This window comes from Tupaia chinensis, unplaced genomic scaffold (assembly GCF_000334495.1).
Source record: "Tupaia chinensis unplaced genomic scaffold, TupChi_1.0 Scaffold000619_1, whole genome shotgun sequence".
Classification (NCBI taxonomy): Eukaryota; Metazoa; Chordata; class Mammalia; order Scandentia; family Tupaiidae; genus Tupaia; species Tupaia belangeri.
The window spans coordinates 906,788-927,694 of NW_006160139.1; the positions used below are offsets into that span (position 1 = coordinate 906,788).

General features: G+C 47.9%; 1 protein-coding gene across 1 annotated transcript in view; it reads right to left on the reverse strand.

The window, feature by feature from the left end:
• The window catches only part of PRAG1 (PEAK1 related, kinase-activating pseudokinase 1), a gene marked incomplete in the record, with an annotated part of 65,237 nt that overhangs the window by 42,493 nt on the left and 1,837 nt on the right, over positions 1-20,907 (reverse strand). Inside the window, 2 exon segments of the mRNA XM_027775956.1 lie at positions 13,491-15,301; positions 17,376-17,790. Of these exon segments, the coding sequence (XP_027631757.1) occupies positions 13,491-15,301; positions 17,376-17,705 (2,141 nt within the window).

Consider the following 20,907-nt stretch of genomic DNA (forward strand, 5'->3'; position numbering starts at 1 on the left):
GAGCACAAGGGACCTAGATCATAGCTTACCGGCTGTGTGCCTTGGAGAAGGCGCTTAGTCTCTCTGTTTCAGTTTCCGGCCCATAAAATACCAGTAACAATACAAAGTTCATGAGGCTGTTGGGAAGATTTGATGAATTAAATGTTTAAAGTGCTACAAAGAGCAGTATGCACATGGAAAGTGCTGGTTAAATAGAAAGGGGGAGGGATGGACAAACAGGTAACTTCAGCAACCTCCAGTAACTACATCATTCTTCTGAGTTTCTGAACAGAGCAGAAATCATCAGACGGGCTAGAGATTTCACTCCACCTCAATGCTTCTACTTTTATAATGATATTTAAAAGAATCTGGAAGAAGGTAAACAGGTTAGTGCTCTGAGGGCATGCCTTATTCTAAACTAACAAGAGTTAATTTGTCTATCACAAATCTTACTTTGAATCTGTGTGTTCAAGATGTGACATTTCACAGTACGGCCCAACTGAGTGGCTGACACACTATCAGACTATTCAACTCTGTCACCTCACTGTCATTACACAAAAATCTAGAAAAAGAGCAACTCCTTTTATTTCACCAACCTGCCTTCCCTCTGCAAAAAGAAAAAAATCTCCCATGAGTACCTTTAGCCTCCTAGGATTCCTTTTCCCTTCATACCACCCACTCTCATTCCTAAGTACGTACACACACACACACACACACACACACACACACACACACAAATCTGGTGGTTGACTAACTCAAAATAGGTAGGGACCCCAAAATATTCCACAAAAGAACCTTGTTAGAACTAATAAATGAATTCAGTACAATTGCAGAATTTAAAATGAACATATAAAAATCAAGAGCACATTTATACACAATTAACAAACTAACTGAAAAAGAAATTAAGAACACAATCCTGGGTCAGCCACAGTGCACACTCTGGAATGCGCAGACATATGGAAAGGTCCCAAGTTTGGGTTCAAGGTCTCCCTGTATTTGTCAGGAGCACACATGCCTGCCATGATACTGGCTGGGTGATGACGAAGCAGGAAGACCCTGCGAGGGAAGCCTGTTTTCTTCCTGCCTCTAGACAAACAATAAGCAAACAAACTTTGGGGGAAAAAAGATAACCAATCCCATTTATGATACCATTAAAAAAAACTTAGAAAAAAATGTAATGGAGTAGGGACCAGCAGATGGCATAACAGTTGCAATTGCTGGACTCCCACATGGTCAACTGTGGTTCAAGTCCTGGACCGGGTGGCTTAAAACCCAGGCTGGGTGCATGTGTGTGCATGCCCAAAATCCCCAGAGGAAAGTGGAAGAGAAGGGAATGCAGCATGGCCATCCTTCCTGGGGACTGATTTCTCACTTTCTGTCTCTCTGGCAAGTGCACGTGCCCTATAGCAAAAATCTCTCCAAAAAAAAAAAAAAAAAGAACTGAAGTGAAATATTTGCACACAGAAAACAATAAAAACATTGATGCACTGATAAAAGAAACTGGAGATACAGATCAATGGAAAGCTATCGTATGCTCATAGACTATAAGAATTAATATTGTTAGAATGTCTACACTACCAAAGCCGTATAATGTATTTAATGTAATCTCTATCCAAATCTAATGGCATTCTTCACAGAAACAGAAGAATCCAACTAAAACTCATATGGAGCCACAAAAATACCCTGACTAGTCAAAGCAAGACTGAGAAGAAAAATCAAAGTTGGAGGCATCACACTTCCTGATTTTAAATTGTATTAAAAAGCCACTGTAATCAAACAGTATGGTACTGTTGCAAAAACAGAAACACAGGCCAGTGAAACAGAACAGTGCTCAGAAATAAACTCAAACATACATGGTCAACTCATTTTTGATGAGGGCTCCAAGAAGACGCAATAGGGAAAGGACAGTCCCTCTAATACATGGTGCTGGGAAAATAGGATTTCCATATACTAAAGAATAAAATCGGACCCTTATTTTTCACATACAGAAAAATAAATTTTAAACAGATAAAAGACCTAAAAATAAAACTTGAACTATGAAATGCCTAAAAGATACCTAGGGAAGAGCTCCTTAACTTTGACTTTCACAATGAATTCCACACCAGAAGTTACTTCACACCAGAAGTTAGGACGATAAAAGCAAAAATAACTAAATAGGAATAAATCAAACTAAAAAGCTACTGCACAACACAGGGGGAAAAAAATCAACAAATACAAAGGCAACCCACAAGCCAAGAAAAAACTACATCTCTGGTTTATATAAAAGGTAGATATCCAAAATTTCCCAAGAACTCCTACGTCTCAATGGCAGAAAACAAATAACCCACTTAAAAAAGGGCAAGGAACTCAAACATTTCTCCAAGACGACATAAAATGACCAACAGACTTATGGAAAGGTGCTCAACATCAGTAATCAACAGGGAAATGCGAATGAAAACTCCTATCTATTAAGATAGGTGCTCTCAAAAAGACAAGAGTTAAACGTTAGGGTGCGGTGTGTGGGGAAAAGGAACCCTAGTACACTGGGCAGGAATAAACAGATCAGCACAGCCATTACAAAAACAGCGTGGAGGTTCCTAAAGGAATTAAGAAAGAAAACCACAACATAACCCTCCAGCTATAAAGCCAAAGGAGATCAGAATCACTTCCTCAGAAAGACCTCTATACGTCCATGTTCACCGCTGCATTGCTCACAATCTGGCCAGGACATGGAAAGGACCGCTAATGTGAAGTGCCTAGAGTGGTCAAATTTACAGAGAAAGCCTGGGGCTGGGGGCGGAGGGAGGGGAGCTTTGTTTAATGGGTATAGAGTTTCAGTTTCGCAAGAGGACAAGAGTTCTGGGGACGGGTTGCACAACAATGTGAACGTACTCAATACTGAACTGTATATTTAAAAATAGTAAGTTAACGTATGTTGTGGAATTTACCACATTTTAAAAACAAAGACTGTCTGAAAGATTAATACAGCTTAACTTAATGATGTATAGTGATTGAATGTATAAATAATAATAGTAATAATAATAAAGAATTTATTTTTAAAAAAGAGAGATAATATTACTTTATGTGTGTGTGTATTCTTGTTTTGTTTTTACATTTTTGCCGTAGGGTAAGTGGGCTGGCCATAGAGACACAGATAGGGAAAGTGACAAATCACTCCCTGGGGGATGGCCACACCACAATCACTTCTCCATTCTCCTCTAAGGAGTGTTGGGCACACAGGCACACGTGCCCAGCGTGTCTTCCAGGCCGCAGGGTCCGGAACTCTAACTGTGGAGTCAGCCATGTGGGATCCAGCACCTTAACCAAAACACTACCTGTGGGCCCGGGGTATGTGTTTACATGTATTTAACTTTTAACTGCGTTATGTTACAGAACTTGTTTTTTAGTTTTCTCACTCAATACCTGTTTAATGTCCATCACATTTTTGTGCAAACTTCCAGATCATAGTCTCTGACTGCTGTCACTTCATAATCATGAAATCGTATTTCTCTACAGAGGAATAGCTGGGTTTGCTCCTCTTCCCTGCTATTATAAACAATGTTGTGAATGCTCCCTTACTGACCTGTGTGTGTATTTTTCTAGGGCACATAATACTCAGGAAAGAAGACTGTGGGAGACAGTGGACTCTTTTTTTTTTTTAGAGGTTTTTGCTATAGAACGCATATGGCTCGCCAGAAAGACAGAGAGAGACAGAAAGCAAGAAATCACCCCTTGGGGGGATAGCCACACCAAAATCCTTTCTCCTCCATTCTCCTCTTGGGATCTTGGGCACACACGCCTGGAGTGAGTTTAAGCCACCGGGTCTGGGACTCAAACTGTGGTCAACTACATGGGAGTCCAGTAACATAGCCAACATGCCAACTGCTGGTCCCCTGACAATGTATTCTTATACTTTTAAAAATAGCTGTTTAAATAGCTGTTTTTCTATATCTTTGCCAAAATCTGGTATTACCTAACTTTGTAAATTCTATCAATCTGACGGACATAATGTGATAGCATACTGTTCCTTCCTTTCACAGTCCTCTGATTTATGAAGCTAAGCAGCTCTTCATATCCTTGTCATGTACTTAGTTTTCCCTTTTGTTAACTGTAGTCATGTCTTTTACCCATTTTCCTAGTGGTTTCCCTGTACTATGCTGGCTGACTTACTAGCAAGTTTATACTTACATATGTTATATGTTGATTTCTTGTTGTCTTTAATACACTTTTCTCTATCTCTCACCCCTCTATAAACTGCCTGTGGCATCCTCAGTTCAACAGAAATTCTTAATGTGATGAGGTAAAAGCCACTGATCATTTTATGATTTACATCTTTAGGGTCCTAAAGTTCCTATGAGTGTTTTAAAATTAGCCTTTTGATCTTATCTTTCCCATCTGGACCATCCTTTCATCTGCATTTCACCGGTGTATGGTATGAGGCAGGATTTCAATCTTCTTTCTTGGCCAACCAGCTTGCCAATATCACCTAGGAGGTGACCTGTGCGTCCCCCAGGCAAGAGGGCTCCGCCTTCACGTTTCGGTTCTGATCTCAGACCCGGACCTGCAGGGCTCTGGTCTACCCGTATTCCAGACCCTCTTTATTTTCCTCAAGTTTCTTCTTTTGTAGGAATCATGGACCGCACTGAAAGCAGGATAAACTGGAGTCCAGATCTAGGATCCACTATGTAGCCTTTCCTTGGTCAGGTTTTGGAGTTGTCAGGAATATAGAAGTCATCTTCAGAGATTTGAAGGAAGGTTACCAAGTAAATGTCAGACCAGCAAATATCTATCCTGGTTCTCTTTTATTTTCTCCTTGGGAAAGATGCCCTGCCTCTACCTGAGCCTGTCAGTAAGAAAGATGGTCTCACTGCCTGTCAAGGTTTGCAAAACGACATAGGCGACGTACTACGAAACAACGCATACCACTTAGCTCCCATTTTCAAACTGTCCCTCTGAAAGATTCTGATCACCTCCTGCACTTGGCACCCCACTGCCCAAGACTGGACACAGAAAATCAATGTGAGATTCAAAGAGAATAAGGCGGTCATAAGCTGCTTAACGAGGCTTAAGAATTGAAAAATTGAAGGTCTATAGGGAAATGCCCTAAATATATGTAATAAGCTGAGTGGTAAATATTATTTACTAAAACACTGAGTTCCGAAAGTTAAAATGAGACATTCATAACTGCTCACTAAAAGGAAACAAGACATTTTTGCACCGCGATCTGAAATTCGTGACTGTATCGAATAGCATGGCCTTCTGCTAAACTCCCAGCCTAGGGCCACTAGGCTGGACAAACCAGATTTGCTTCTCCCACCCAAAGCTATGGACATTCTTAACTCTTAAATTAATATGGAGAATGCTTATTGACCACCAGAGATTTTGCGATTTAGATGGTAACTTTTAGGTTTTCAGGTTGGACTGGCAAACACCTGGCACCTGTGTCTGGACTCCATCTCCACACCTGCACAGTGCCGATGGGCTATGGCCAGCCTGACTGCAGGGTAGGCCCTCACTCTGAGCTCCAGGTTGTATTCCCATCAATCAGAAATCGTACCTACTTCTGGAGGATCCATTAAGGAGGATGCAACCCAATTGCTGTAAAGGTTCACATCTCCCCCACCCCTTGCTTTTTAATGATAGAGCGTGTGTGCATGTCAACAGAGAGACCAGAAAAAGCACTCCTGACAGGGTCTGGTCACATTGTGACCTCTGTTGCAGCCATCCAGCTCCTCCAAATCCTGGGCCTGGGTCCTAACTCACTGTTGGCTACGTGGCTTAGAGCCATGCAGGGAACTTGCAGTACTGCTGTGCCATGGCAGCTAAACCTTACCCTCCTTTAGATCCGCACGGAAATACGTATTTCTAATTGCCAGGGAGAGGAGGAAAAGAGAGGAAGCACCCCTAATGGTGCGTGATCACACCACAACCCTTATTTTTCTTCTGTCAGGATTTGGGGCAAGCATGCACACACCCAGTGTATTTTTTAAGCCCCAGGGCTGGGATTCAAACCACAGTGGTCCATGGAGGATCTGGCTTCTGAATTATAGTACTTTCCTGCTGTGTTACAGGGCCAGCCCTGAATTTGCTTATTTTAAGTGATTCCCCACTTTGTTTGATTTAAAAATCAAATACTCCCCTTCCCCTTCCTGATAACCAAGGGCAAACAATATGTCGATTTATCTCAACTCTTCTTGTATTTACCCCCGATTTTTATTCCCACTCCTCTTGACTGCCATCTGGAGTTCCCAAAGACTCGAGGTAATCCTGAAGGACTCTCTACCCTGGGTATGGTACAGCCATATATATCACCACCAATTTGTCTGGGTTTTAGAGCTTAGAAAATGAGTGTATAAATTTGTATAAAATGGCTAAAAAACCACTAGAAGTTGGGGGGGGGTCATTTGATAGTAATAGACACTAAAATTAACTAGGGAGCTACGTATCTCAGTAAAAGAGAAGAATTTAAAAAAAACTGTTTTAAGAGGGTTTTGCCTTAGGGTACTTGTGCATGGGCTGAGGAGAGAGAAAGAGATAGAGAGACAGACAGTGAGAGGGGAAGTAAGAAATCACATACTCACACCCAGGGAGATGGCCACATTGCAGGCCCTTCTCCTCCATCCTCCCTCTGGGATCTTGGGCACATGTGCACAGCATGAGTTTCGAGCCACCGGGTCTGGGACTCAAACCACATTTGGCCATGTGGGAGTCCAACAATATAATCACTCTGCCATCTGCTGGTCCCAAGAGAAGGATCTTAAAAAAAGTAATCTTCAACCTGGGAAGTTATCCTCATCACCCAAAAAAAGAGTAATGGTTTATATAAGGCAGAGAAGCACAGAGAATAAGTGATCCAGGGCATTGGACAAAAACTAATTGAGGCAGGGAATTTTACAGAGTTGTATGTTATGAACATAAACACTCTCATTTTGGAGCTCTACCTAAAAGTCAATAGAAAAAAATAGTGAGTGATTTAAGCAGATTATACAGACTCTGATCTTTAAACCCTAAAACTTATTAGATACAGAAAGAGACACGAAGTCTATAGCTGGTCTATCATCCCAGTAGAAAGATGCAAGCCCTTTACTGATTGACAGTCCCAAAGTAACTATAAAACACTAGCTGGGCCAACACAGAAAATTCCCCACGAGTTGGAGTTTCATACCCAGAAAGTAGGCTGGCCATTCTAGAAACAAAGTCCCTCTGACTACGTGACAGAGAGGGGATGATCATATAGCCCAAACTTGTTTCCCAAAGCATCTCAGAAACATGGAAAATCTATTCACAGAGAAGCAAAACCACACCATGGAATTCCTCGCAATTCACTGGTGGGAAAAAAAAGTCTTCAGATGATTACACGTCAAAGGAACATTCCTATGGCAAGACAGTGCTGGCTCTGCACACCTGCTCAGCTTCTTTTAAAAAGAGAGTACTAGAGTCCAGTTGCAAAAGCATGATCACTGGAGAGTAATTAATCCATGAAAGGATGCATTGTGTCTACATGGTGCATGTCCATATTAAAGTATTAACACTGATTAACCTCCGCTTCTTTGCTCCTGAGCAAGGACAGCCGTGGAGTTACGGTGTTCAATGACAAATCAGGCCTAGGACTGCTTACGCTGTCCTTCACTCTGGCCCCTTTTATTTAAATTAATTATTCATTAATTCTCTATTGACTACCTATTATTTATAGGTTCTGTGCTAAGGTACGCTTTAGGGAAGTTAAAAAAAGAATGTATGAGCTATCTCCCCACATTCCTAGTAGTTTCCAGTTTCTCAGGAGATGCAAATACGAACCCATTTTAATGGAACACAAGACTCAGTGTAAACTGCCCAAAGGGGCCTGAAGAGAATGCAGGACAGCCTGGAGACCTGGTTCAGAAGGATGCTCTGCATGCAAAGCTACCTGCCTCTTCTTTAGCAATTCTTGTGCACTGATTACTTGCAAATGTAAACAAACTGGGCACACTCTCTGCCTACAACATCTCTCACATGTACGGAAAAAAAAGAAACTTAAAAGAAGCAAATACTTCCAGAACAGAATATTTAGAGCTTTCACAAGGGTGGGCACGGCATCTGCAAACACATACCCATTTCAATTCTATTCCCATCCTCGGGGCTCATGCTGAGAGACCATGGGAGAGACAACTCAGGGAAGCCATTTAAAAAAATTTTTTTAAATTTAATTTTAAATTTTCATTCATTTATTTTAATTTGATGAGCGAGAGTGAGAAAGCAAGCCACCAGGTCTGAGACTTGAACCATGGTCGACCATGTTGGAATGTCCAGTGCCTTAACCACCACAACACCTGCTAGTCCCACAGTGGAGCTATTTCTGTCCCAAGAATTAACAAAGAAGCTGCTTCTGGGGACAGAAATGAACCCCATTGATGACACTGTGACTATCTGTCCAAGAGAACTGAGAGAGGAAAGCGCTTTGGTCTCCAGCATCCACACAGAGGAAGTGGAGAACTAAATAAAGACTGGGCTACAGTGAAGACAAGCAGGATGATACCTTTAAGAGAGAACCATCTCTCACTTTCTGGGGGGTAACTTTTCTTTTGAAAAGTCTCACCTGAGACCAGACCACTTGGACATGGATAGTACATAGCATATGTCTTGTTTCTCATCCACCCATCGGCCTCATTCCACCTGAGCGCAGGTCTACCGGGCCATGTGGGCTTCCTGCACTCAACTCATTACTCGCCTCTACCTGACCTTGCCGCTCGGCCATAAGTCCTTTAAGACCAGGTTGGCGGCTATGAAGAAATCAGAGGCGGGAAGCAATGTGATTCTTTCACAGGCTGCCCATGTCCCCAGGCACTGAAGCTCACATTAAACTGCCTTACGTTTGGAAGGTGACATTTTAAATGAGAAATCCACACTCTTCTGCAGCTTTTCTCCCCAGTCAGGAGTACTTACGGATCTCTGCCTTATGACCCTGCCCTAGAGGGATGAGGTGGCCCAGAGACTAGGTAGGGCCCATCTGCTCAGTAGGTGTGGGTGTGGGTGTAGGAGGTTGCCTACAGCGGCAGGCAGGGAAACACCCAGATTCTGCCCTCGGCCAGGGAAGGGGCTGAGCCTGTGCTGAAACTCCAGGAGCATGGAGAACCTTTGTTCTGTGTGGCCTCTTGGCAAGAGGGTCTCGGGAGCACAGATGTGGGTTTGCAGAAGGTGATGGCTCAGACACAGGTAAGCTGCCGCCAAACGTTTGAAGCGGTACCAGAGGAAAGCTGAGGCACTCTTAACATCTCTTTGTCCCCTTCCAGGTCGGTTTCATAAAACAGAATGATAGACAAACAAGAAAATCCTTCTACGTTTCCACAGTGGCCTGAGAACGCTGATGTGTCTGTCAGCCTCTCTACACTGTGTAAGTAGAGAATAACATGCCCTGCTTGAAGCTGGCCCTTTCTTCAGAGTGTTTTTTTTTCCTTAAAGAATTATTTTATTTAACTTTATTTATTTTATTTTACTTTGACCAGATAGAAAGAGGGAGAGAGAGAAAGAGCAAGAGAGAGAGAGAAAGTGAGAAAGCAAGCCGCCAGGTCCGGGACTCGAACTGCAGTTGGCCATGTGGGAGTCCAGTGCACTAAACCACCATGCCACCTGTTGGCCCCAAGTTTTTAGTTTTTTAAAATCTGCTATAGGGCACATGCATTTGCCAGAAAGGGAAAATGAGGAGGCACCCCATCAGGGGGATGACCATGACTAAATCCCTCCTCCTCCATTTTCCTCTCCAGATTTTGGGCATGTACACTCACCGCCATGTTGGATTTCAAGTCACTGCCCTGGGACCAAACCACAAAGTCAGCCATGTGGGATCCAGCCACCTTATACCCGTTACCAGCTGGGCTTTTTTTTTTTTACTTTTTAAAAGTGCATGTAACAAATAATGAAGCTGATCATTGAAAATAGGACCCATTTAACAGGCCCAAGAGAAGAAATTAATTTCACCTTTTAGTTTATGACCTACATTTTTCCATTTTGGAAACGTGACATTGACCTGCCAGAAACACCAGCATCTACAGGTACAGCATGCCCCCCATCCACGGTTCTGCTTTCCAGTTTCAGTGACACACAGTCACCGAAAGTCACTAGTTCATCTTCGGTCTAAAGATGGACAAGTAATAATAAAATACTCTACTAAGGTTTCAGAGAGAGAAAAAGACCGCTTTGTGTAACCTTCACAGCAGTACTTCGTTATAGCTGTCGTGTTTTATTATTAGGCGTCACTGTCTTGCTGTGCCACGCTTTATCATCGTATGCGTGTAGGAAAAACATCCGACACGGGACTCGGTGCTAACACCGCTCCAGGTACCACTGGAGGTCCAACGACGTAGCTTCCCTGGGTACAGGGTGTGGGGGGGGGGTCTCTACTGCATCAATACTTGTCAACTGTGGTAGCATTCTCACTATCACTACCACTCTGATTGGCCAACTTCTCAACCTTCTGGATCTGGAGACCCTGAGGTTCCCAGCACCCTCATCAGAGGAATTCTGTAAGGACTGAGCCCCAGAATTGAAAGTCATCTTACGGTCCCAAGCCTGCCCTCTTATCTCCTCAAGGGAGAGAAGTGAAGGTTCAAAAGATAACATCAGCAGTGCTTGAAAAATGGAAATCATTGCCAAATAAAAATGTATACTAGTTTGATTTTAAATAAATGTTCTCTCTTTTTTGTGTTCTTAAGCTAATTTTATTTCCTAAGTCTATCTCTCAAAAGTTGTGAAATAAGAACTTTTTTTTGTCTCTTTGTTGTGTTTGTTAAGGGCTAGAACCCCAAACCTTGGAGATTCCCACCTCGGTCAGGCTGCATATAATCCAAGGGATTTTATTATAATAAACTGGGCCAAAAAGGCTGATCTAAGCCCAGATACTAAAAAACACCCCAGGCCAACAGGTAGTGTGGCGATTATGGGGCTGGCCTCCCATGTGGCCCACAGCCCAGAAGAATGGAGAAGGGATTGCAGTGTGGCCATCCCCTTAAGAGTGACTTCTCACTTTTCATCTCACTGTTTCTCCAGTAAGCACACATACCCTGTGGCAAAAACCTTAAAAAAATAAAAATAAAAACAACAAAAACAAAACTCTGAGTCACGTTGCTATGGTTACCAGGCTTTCTCCAAGCCCTATGATTCTCTACGGCTCAGGTAGTGTTCTTGGATAGGACCAGGCTGCCTCCTGTATGGTGCGTGTGTCGCCACCATGATCAGCAGCCCAGAGGGCTTCTGCCCACATAATAGCTAAGCTATGCCTTGGGTTCTGTCGTCCATCTCTTTGAGTCATTCCATTAGAGTGTTACGAAAATATTTTCATCCCATTTCAGAGAAGCGTATCCTGGAGACTCAGTCACAGTGGGAGGCTTGTTCTAGCTCACTCACTCTGTAAGTGAGACAGATGGGATATATTTTTTTTCCTCGAGACAGGGTCTCGCTATAGCGATGCTCCTGCCTCAGCCTCTCAGTGGAATTGCAGGTACATGCCACAACAATGAGCTCGCTCTTTTTTTTTTTTTTTAATATTTACTTATTTCTTCCATGAACGAGATGGAGAGACATAAAAACAGAGAGAGAGACAATGAAAGAGACAGAAAGAAAGACAGCACCTCCAACAGAGTCGTGACACCATGATCCACTCCCAGACTTCGACAGCCTTGCATCACCGGGACACACGTGCCTGGAGTATGCTTCGATGCTCAGGGAGGTCTCTGGGTGCATTCCCAGAACTTTCCCACACGGGCCAGCATTGAAGAGCGATGCACTTCATTGCTGCCACCATTCAGCCCCTCCGCTTCTTCAGACCCGGTCTCACTATGTGGCCCAGACCAGCCTTGAGCTTGCTATCCTTTCCCCTCAGCTCTGCAACTCACTGGGCTCACAGGTGTGTGCCAGTGCATGCAGCCTGCAGGTGAGACCAGGAATTAGAGCTGGGCTCTGACATGGTCCCAGCCTGCAGGTGAGACCAGGAATTAGAGCTGGGCTCTGACATGGTCCCAGCCTGCAGGTGAGACCAGGAATTAGAGCTGGGCCTCTGACATGGTCCTAGCCTGCAGGTGCGCCTAGGAATTAGAGCTGGGCTCTGACATGGTCCCAGCCTGCAGGTGAGACCAGGAATTAGAGCTGGGCCTCTGACATGGTCCCAGCCTGCAGGTGAGACCAGGAATTAGAGCTGGGCTCTGACATGGTCTCAGCCGGCATGCACAGCATCTCAGCAGTGCACGCCATCATGGCTGGCCCTGAGCTTGCTTTTCTAAGGCCAAAGCCCACGTTTCTGACTACCCTACCCAGGAGCAAGGCAGCAAGATCTGATGCTAATGTCTCAGATCACGCCCCATGTAATTCCTGTGCTCGCTGGTACCCTGAAGGCCCAGGAGCGCAGACATCGGAGCGCGCCTGCCAGGTAAGGCTAGAACTTCAGGCAGGTCACTTCAGATCTCCGTTCTGTCCTCTGCACACTGGTCCTACTCATTCATGGGGAGTCAGTGAGTTCATATGTCTGACACCTTCGAAGCCACGTAAGAGCCACGTAAGTGGGCGCTCCTCTCCGTTGCTGCACCCCTACTCATTCAGGAAGGTCAATCTGGTCGAAGAGTCAGCGGCTACCTCAGAGCCGGGAGGACGGCCATCCTCCAGGGCATGAGCACAGCCAGGGCGATACGAGGACGTGGCCGTGCGAGCGAGCCGGAGACGCTCCCTGCTCAGAGTCAAGGGTCACAGCTGTCCTCTGCGGTCAGTACTCTGCTGCTGACGTGAGGCAAACCAACAGAAATGACAGGACTAGAGAAAGTCTGTTTGGAAAAGCTGTCATTTTTTGAAAATCTGCAGGTTTCTCTTTTCCTTAATAGAAATCACTTTTGCTCTAAATGAACTTTTTTCCCCCAGAATTTATAGACAAGCTCAATAGCTTTAAAAGACATTTATTTCTCCTGAACCTTTGAAAGGGACTTTAAACTGGCAGGAGAGAGCGGTGCGGCAGTGAGAAAACGGGGTGTGCCAGTCTGCTAACACAAAGCTACATGTTCTTCCCTGAAAAAGTGCACATCCGAGGGCGACCGACCTCAGGCAGAGCCTCGTCTTTCCGCCTTCGGTCCCAAAGCCTAGTCACCACCGTGCTCTGAGCACACATCCAGAGCTGACGGCTGCCTCCCTCTCTGCCTCCCAAATCCTGTGGCACAATCTCCTGCAGCACTCTTCTGCACGTTTAAATAGATGAAACTTTTCAGGATAAATCTCTTGAAAAAACCTGCTGAAAGCATGGGGGGCGGGGGGCGGAAGAGTACAGATTATAAAACGTGAGTGACAGCTGGGAGGTGTGTTGCTTTGAAAGATTTGTTCCAAACAGCCAACTGCAAGCAGGGCACTGAGCACACACGGGCCACACCAGGACTCTCGCGCACTCGTGTAAAGGCACGGGGGCATCAGGCAGACGCCGGAACCCGGAGGGCGGGACAGAGTGTGGGCCCGAGAGCCTGCGGAGAAGCAGCGAGAGGGCTGTCGGGCCTGGGCCACAGGCAGTCACGGACAGTGGTACTCACCTGGACTTTGGGGGCGGCGGTGGAGGGGAGAACGCCTCAGTCCCACCTCTGTCTTTGGGGAACTCGAAGGCAAAAGAGGCCGATTTGCTCATCCCGGTGCCGGCTTTGCTGCTCTGCCCAGAGGAGCTGTCTCCGGGGCGAAGACGGTGCCAGGTGGAGGAGTTAGAGGGCTCCGTGGTCCCGTTTTCTGTCTCTCTTCCCCAGCTTCGACTCAGCAGTTCCTGTTCCACCTCTCTCTCCTCCTCTATCCGGCACTGACGACTCCAGGTGCCGGTCTGGTATCTGGGCCACCTCTGGTCCATCGCCAAGGTGGCAGGTAGGGGGCACCTGACGGGGTCCGTGGCAGTGACGCCATTGGTCTGGCAGGAGGCCGTGGGGTTGTTAGGGGCTCTGGGTGAAGGCTGGGGCCCAAGGCTGGTGCCACCACAGCTCCCCTCGCTGAGGTCAGCCAGCGGGGAGACAGAGGGCAACACGGGGGACCCTGCCGGGCTGCTCTTGGACAGCTTGGGGGGAATGGCCGGCTTCCCCTTGGGCGTGTTCTCGTCTGCATCGTGCGGGCGGCTCTCCCCAGGGCTCAGCCCCTGCGTGGCTGACGTCTCTCCCACCACCCCCGGGTCTTGGCTCACAGGCCCACGTGGCCACTGTACCCCCACGGCTGAGTCCGGGCTGCTCAGGTAGATGGTCCGATGGTCCTCTTCTGGGTGTGCTGCCATGACGGTGATGGTGGCTGACGCCTGGGGAGCCAGGTCTGGGCATTCCCTGTCCCGGCCCCAGCCCGCTGTGGTTCTCTGAGCACGGGTGCTGCCCGTGCGGGCCTGGTCCTGGCCCTGGGCAGCTGCCGCCTGCTCTACCTTGGCCTGCGGCTTGGACGGCGCTGGACTGCTCTTCTTCCTCTTGGTGCTCTCAGCATAGATGGGTTCCAGCGGGGCAGCCTCTCTGGGGGTGGTGGTGGGCTGTGGCTCTCCAGGCAGCCTGAGGCATTTGCTGGAGGCCACAGGCTGGCAGCCAGGGTCCTGCGGTTTCCCCCGGACGGGTTCCTTCACGAGAGAGCAGTAATCATTCTCAAGGTGGGGGACACAGGGGCTGTGGGACCGGCTGCCGCCACCGCCACAAGAAAGACTATCAGAAGAGCCGGCAGTCTCTGAGGGAAGCGGTGGCTTCTTGGAGTCCAGGCAGGCCGGGCTGGCTACAGAGCTCTGGCTGCGGCACTCCCTGGGGAAGGCCGGGCCCCGCTCATCCTCGGTGGGCCGGATGGGCTGGACACACACGCCTGGCTCCCGAGCTCCCTGCTCCCAGCAGGCCGGCAAGCAGTCCTGGGTGCCCTCAGCCTGGGGGGTGTCCTTGGCAGCTGGGCCTGGGGGGCAGCAGTCCAGGATTGAGCAGTACTCCCCACCTTCACTGTCCCCTGAGGGCGAGCACCTCGGCTCCTCTCCGTCCCCTAAGGACTCAGGCTCTAGCTGGGGCTGTGCAGTGGGGCAGGGCCCTGGGCTCTTGTGACAGCCGGAGGTCATCCCGGAGAATGTGGCCAGCTTCTGGCGGAAGCTCTCCTGCGTCGGGGGCAGCTCCTGGTAGGGGAATGAAGCTTTCTCTTCTTGCCTGGCCTTTTCGCTTGTGAAACCCATCGGGTGGAAGGCCAGGCTCCGCTCTGCACGGGGCTCAGGGCTGGGCAGGCCAACCATGGCATAGCCAGGTGGGCTGCGGGCATGGCCGTCCACAGGGCTGCCCCGGACGCCACCCAGGAAAACCATCGGTGTGTCATCTTGCTTGGCCAGTGGGAGAGAGAGCTTGCTGGGGACACGTCTCCAGATGACCTGCATGGCCCCAAAAAAGTCTTAGGTTAGTCTTCATCAGGGAGAAAGAAGGGCAGGGAAGGGGGGATGCATAGGGGCCACCTGGCCTCCGGGCTAAGTGTGCAGGTAGGGAAAAACACAAAACTGAAAAAAAAAAAAAAAACCATTTCAGTGGGAATTCTTCCTCACAACTACCAGTGAAATAACCTTGCTATAGGCTCAGAAAACAGAGTTTTGGGTTTTGTTTAACTTTCGCTTTGTGTTGGTTGGTTTTTTAATAATGCTGTCACGACACAACCCTGAAGAAGTCAAAGTTACACTGATTTTCAAACAGCGTGGGTGGGCAGAGGGGACGGCAGGAGGGGGGCATGGTTTCTGAGCTGAATCTGGACTTCCTGGCTCCTTTTGGGACTGGTTTCAGCCATCAAGATCTGCTCTTCATCCCGACAGTGGTGACCCCAGCTGGCGTCTGATGTAAGTAACAGGACTGACCGGGCTGTGACAAAGAGAGGTAGACTGGCCATTACCACCCCAGGGACACTTCCTCTCCTTCCCCTACAGATCCCGTCTCCCACTTTCAGAAGTGGCCTCACAGCAGGGAGCCACCAGCTCCTCTCTCAGAGGACTCTAAGCTTAGCTTCCTGGGCTGACACGGGTAAAAGCTAAGGAAGTAGAAAACAGCCTACTGAACGGGTGTATCCAGCTTGGGAACGTGGAGCAGCCCTGAAGGGGACAGGGAGCCCACTGCAACCACAGGAAATGCCTCTCCACAATTAAGCCGCCCTGATCTAAAACTGACCTTTGTGTTCACATCCGCTCACACACCCTTCCTGATCCACTCACCACACTGCAGGAGGAGAACTAGAATGAGCAAGGAGGTCAAACAGGTAACAAGCAGGTCTTAGGCTAAGTCTGAGACAGGCCTGGTCCCTGTGCCTTCTGAGTAATTACACTTGTTTAATTTGCTAAAGGGTGCGTGTGTTCATCAGAGAGAGAGACAGGGAGAGGGAGGGAAAATGAGAAAGCAAACCCTCCCCAGCTGGGGAAGTAGAAGCATGGTCATGCTGAAAGCCCTTCTCCATTTCTCCTTTTGGGATTTTAGGAGCCTGTGAGCATGCATGTATACCCACGTTAGGCAAGTTGTTGAACACGAGCCCTTGGGTTCAGGACTGGAATCTCAGAGTCAGCCACGTGGGATCCAGCCAGCCTGACTCTGTGCTACCAGCTGGCCCAGAATAACTGCACATTTTTAAAGTTACCTCACGAGACTCCCACATGGGCAACCACTGGGCACGTGTGCATGTGTGCCCAAGATCCCAGGAGGAGAAGAGGAAAAGGGATTGTGGGGTTGCCATCTCCCCCAGCGGGTAATTTCTCACCTTACCTCTCACTGTGTCTCTCTCTCTCTCACGAGCACATGCACTCTAAGCCAAAAACCGCTCAAGAAAAAAAATAATAGTTACCTGTGGTATGAGCAGAATGGACTAGCTTCTAGGAACCTAACTTTCGATCCACAATAGATCAAAGCTGGTAAAATCGAGCTTTGAGCTTAGAAATATGAACACTGCGCAATGGATGATATTAAGAGATTAATATGTTTATGTGTGGTAATAATGTGTGTTCTTCTGAAGACTGCCTCTTTTAAAAGATATGTACTAAAATTATTGTGATGCCTGGGATGTGCTTGAAAATTATGGGGCAGGTTGAAAAAAAACTGATGGTTGTTGAAATGTATTAGGTATGTGACATTCGTTATGCAATTATTTCTACTTGGGTATATATGTTAAATTATTGATTGAATTATTTTTTAAAAAATCTTTTTAAAAATAATTCTTCACCTTGTCTGCTGTTAAACCGTCTCCAAGTTAGAGAGGAAATTTTGAGGGACTGGATTAATGGCTCTTAGCCTAAAGGGACAGACAGCAGGGCGGCTACAGTGAGATAGCAAGTGGGAAAGAGCAATCCTGGGGCAAGCTGATGAGAAGCCATGCTGCAGGATTCTTGCTCTGACAGCCCTCCCTGGCTGCCAGCCAGGATCAAGTGTGGGAACAGGAACAGCCCCTATAAAAATACTACAGGGCTTAGTCAGACTCACCTGTGAGACCTCAGCACCAATGCCGGCCTCTGTCCACACATCGGAGGCTTCGGAGCTCATCATGGTGGGCTTTACTGCGATTGTGGGTTTGCAGTAGGGTGAGTTGTTCACACCTTCATCTTCCAGGCGGCAATTCTCGGGCCTGGGAGGCAGGCGAGGTGGAGGGGGCTGGCTGCCTGCTCTGGGCGGGGGATGGCCAGCCACCAGTTGGTGGTCGCTCCGCAGGCAGAAGCAGTTTTTGCAGGACCCAGGCTTCCAGATGTGCTCCACAAAGTCACTGCACGCAGACATCTTGGGGCTCTCAGAGCTCAGTGGAATAGCCTGGTGCATCTTGAGCCAAGTGAGTGCTGGTTCATCTTGTGCTCAGCTCTCTGGTGTGGTCTGGGGAGGTAGCAATGGGTCCCAGAGCAGCTTCCTGGAAAGGCAGAACACGCGCATTAGAGATCTGCCCCGTCACAGGGTGGGTGCATTATGGAGTCTGATCAGTTGTTCAGGGAAAAGTGGGAGGAAGAAAACAAGAAGGAGAAGAACGGTAAAGATTAGTTTTCCCTTTATTCTGGACTCCTCACTCGTTTGTCGCAAAGCCTTATCAGAAGCTGTAAAGACTACAGGTGGCCTCTGATGGGAATAGAGAGCATAACAGAACATTTGGGTTCCCTCACACCCTGGGCGTTGATGGTTTAGGGCAGTTACGGGGAGGAATCACACAGGGATGAGATGAGAGGCCTCTGTCTTCTCCATGTGTTTCCTACCATTGGGGTTCTAGAGCCTGGGTCACTGCTCCAGAGGAACGGTAACTCACACATCAGCAAACAAAAGCAGAGGGCTTCTGGAAGATAACCCGTAACTTTGTACTAAGAGCTATGTGAGAGGGAGGCAGATGCGGGTCCTGAAGTGGGCACTGCGAGCCACACTTCTGACCAGGGTAGATGGGCTGTTTGACAGGGAGAAGTGGAACCTTGTTAAGCGGTTGGCACATTTGGGCATCTCCCTTCTTCTCGCTTACTATGGAGCATTGAGCCCTGTGCTGACTGAGGTCGACCTCGCTCAGCGCTGCAAAGAGGGAAGAGAAGACGAAACTGCATGGTCACCACAGTCCCGGTCTAAGGCAGCCAGCCAGAATGTAAGAGCAGAGATTAGCGAGTAGGTATTTTCCCTCTGATCTGGAGAGAAGGCAACCAGTTTGCAGAAAGAGTCCCGTGCTTGTGGAAGCGGACGACCTGCACTAGAGACCTTTGTAAATTCGCCATTGAGGAGGAGCTCGGGGATGGCAGGTACTAACCAGTGAACCTGACTGACTTCTGTCAAGCAGCGGTTGTCCCATTTCACAGGTCTGCAAATGACAGCAAAGTCAAAAACTGAGCCCTGTCCACAGACACAGCTCTCTGGTTCTGGAAAGAAGCCAGCCTTGCCGGCAGCCCCTCACCTCCCAGGTGGTTGGTGATGTTCGGCAGCTTGCCATCATCTGCTGGCTGCTCCCTGCCCTTCTTTCCCCCAAAGAGAATGTGCCAGAGAAAACTGCCCCACAGACTCCCATTAAGTAGGTAGGGGTCTGCACTCGGCTCTGCTCCCCACTTTTCCCCATGAGACTTGGCTTTCAGGTCATGCTCTCTAAATGACCAAGAGGACTAACCAGGTAGAAAGAGCCAACAGTCGCAGACCAGTCCAGAGCCTCTGTGGAAGGTGCTCTACTTCTCGTCTTCCACATTCAGACAGGGTGCTGCTTCCACGAGCACTGGAAGTAAGTGTGCCTCTTTCCTCTCCAAAGTGAATATGAAGCCCTGCATCTGTAAGCTAAATGAGCACTTGGAAACAAGAGCACTGTCCCCCAGCAGTTGTTGTTACGGTCTTATAGATCATACATGCAAATATATGTGCCTGTACACAATTTCTTCTTTTTATTTATTTATCCTTTAGACTTTTGCCATAGCAAAAGCATGCACCCGCATGTGCTTGCTGGAGAGAGACAGAGGGAAAGTGAGAAATCACACCCCCCAGAAGGGATGGCCACACCGCAATCCCTTTTCCTCCATTCTCCTTTTGGGATTTTAGGCACACGCACACACACACATATGCGAGGTGATTTTCAAGCCACCAGGTCTGGGAATCAAACAGCAGTCAGCCATGTGGGAGTCTAGCACCTTAACTATCATGCCACTTGCTGGCCCCTACTTAGGCACATTTTTAAAGCTCAATCATCCATTTCTTCCATGAGCAAGAGAGAGTTAGCATACTCTCAAATGGGTCTTGATGCCATGGTCTACAGCCAGCCCCAGATCATGGGCAAGCATGTGCCCAGTGTGGACTCAAACTAGAAACCTTCCCATATGGGCTGCGGGTAGAGCACTGTGTTTTATAAAGCACTCACTGTGTTACTATCTGGACTCTCGCTCCCCCTTTTTAAAGTGGTAACAGGGGTAACACAACTAGAATCATGGGGATAGGTTGTGGGTTTGTGTGCTGCAACCTCCCAGTGCATGCTGGGTGTGTGTGTGTGTGGTGACAGCAACTGGCTGGGACTGTGGGTGGACTGCAACACAAGGACCCTGTCCTCCGCCCCATCTTGTGGAGAAGGTAAGTGAATACACTTTCAAAAAGATGACTCTTACTTAATTTCTCCCAATATACCTAAGTAGCAGGTTCATTCCCTGCCAAATTCTCCAGAATAAGTTCCTAGGTTTCAACAAGCAGATGATGCAGACCCTGTTTTTTTTCCTGTCTCCTACAGTCTCAGCCCACAGAGATTCGTAGGCTCAGTGCTAGATTTCGGAATGGTGCAAAAGTGGAATAAGTATTTTGGTATGAAGGAGGGGGGACTAGGTCCCTTCCTGGGCAGCTGATGGACAAGGGCTGCCTAGGCCTTCCCAGACATACGGGATACACCACCAGGCCGCTCCCTCCTGCGGGCAAGGCTCCCGTGCCCCTTAGGTGGATGGAGGAAGAACCTGGAAACCAGCTCTGCATGGGATCCTCCAGTTCCAGCCAGCTCCTCAGGAAGCTGGGCATGCGACCACATCCTCCAGGGCCCACAAATTCACAAAAGAGAAGTTTAGGGTGGCCACATCTCTTTTTTCTTTTTTTTTTTTTGAGAGGTTTTTACTATAGGGCGCCTGTGCTCGCCAGACAGAGAGTGACAGAGAGACAGAAAGCAAGAAATCACCCCCCAGGGGGGATGGCCATGGCGCAATCCCTTCTCCTCCCGGGATCTTGGGCACACACGCACACGTGCCCGGCGTTGAGTTTTAAGCCACCGGGTCCAGGATGTGAACTGCGATCGACTACATGGGAGTCCAGCAACATAGCCGTTATGCTAACTGCTGGTCCCCACATCTCATTTTCTCCTCACCAGGTAACTGGGAACACTTGTCATGAGTGACTTCCTGGAGGCAGAGACCCCACTCTCTAAGGTCTGCCGCCCCCCTTTAGCCTACTGCCTGCTGCAGCCCTCCCCAGAGCTGAGTTCCTAACCTTTGTTAGGTTTCCTTGACAACCCTGCTCACTTGGGAGCACTCTTTCGCCCTCAGAGCTACAG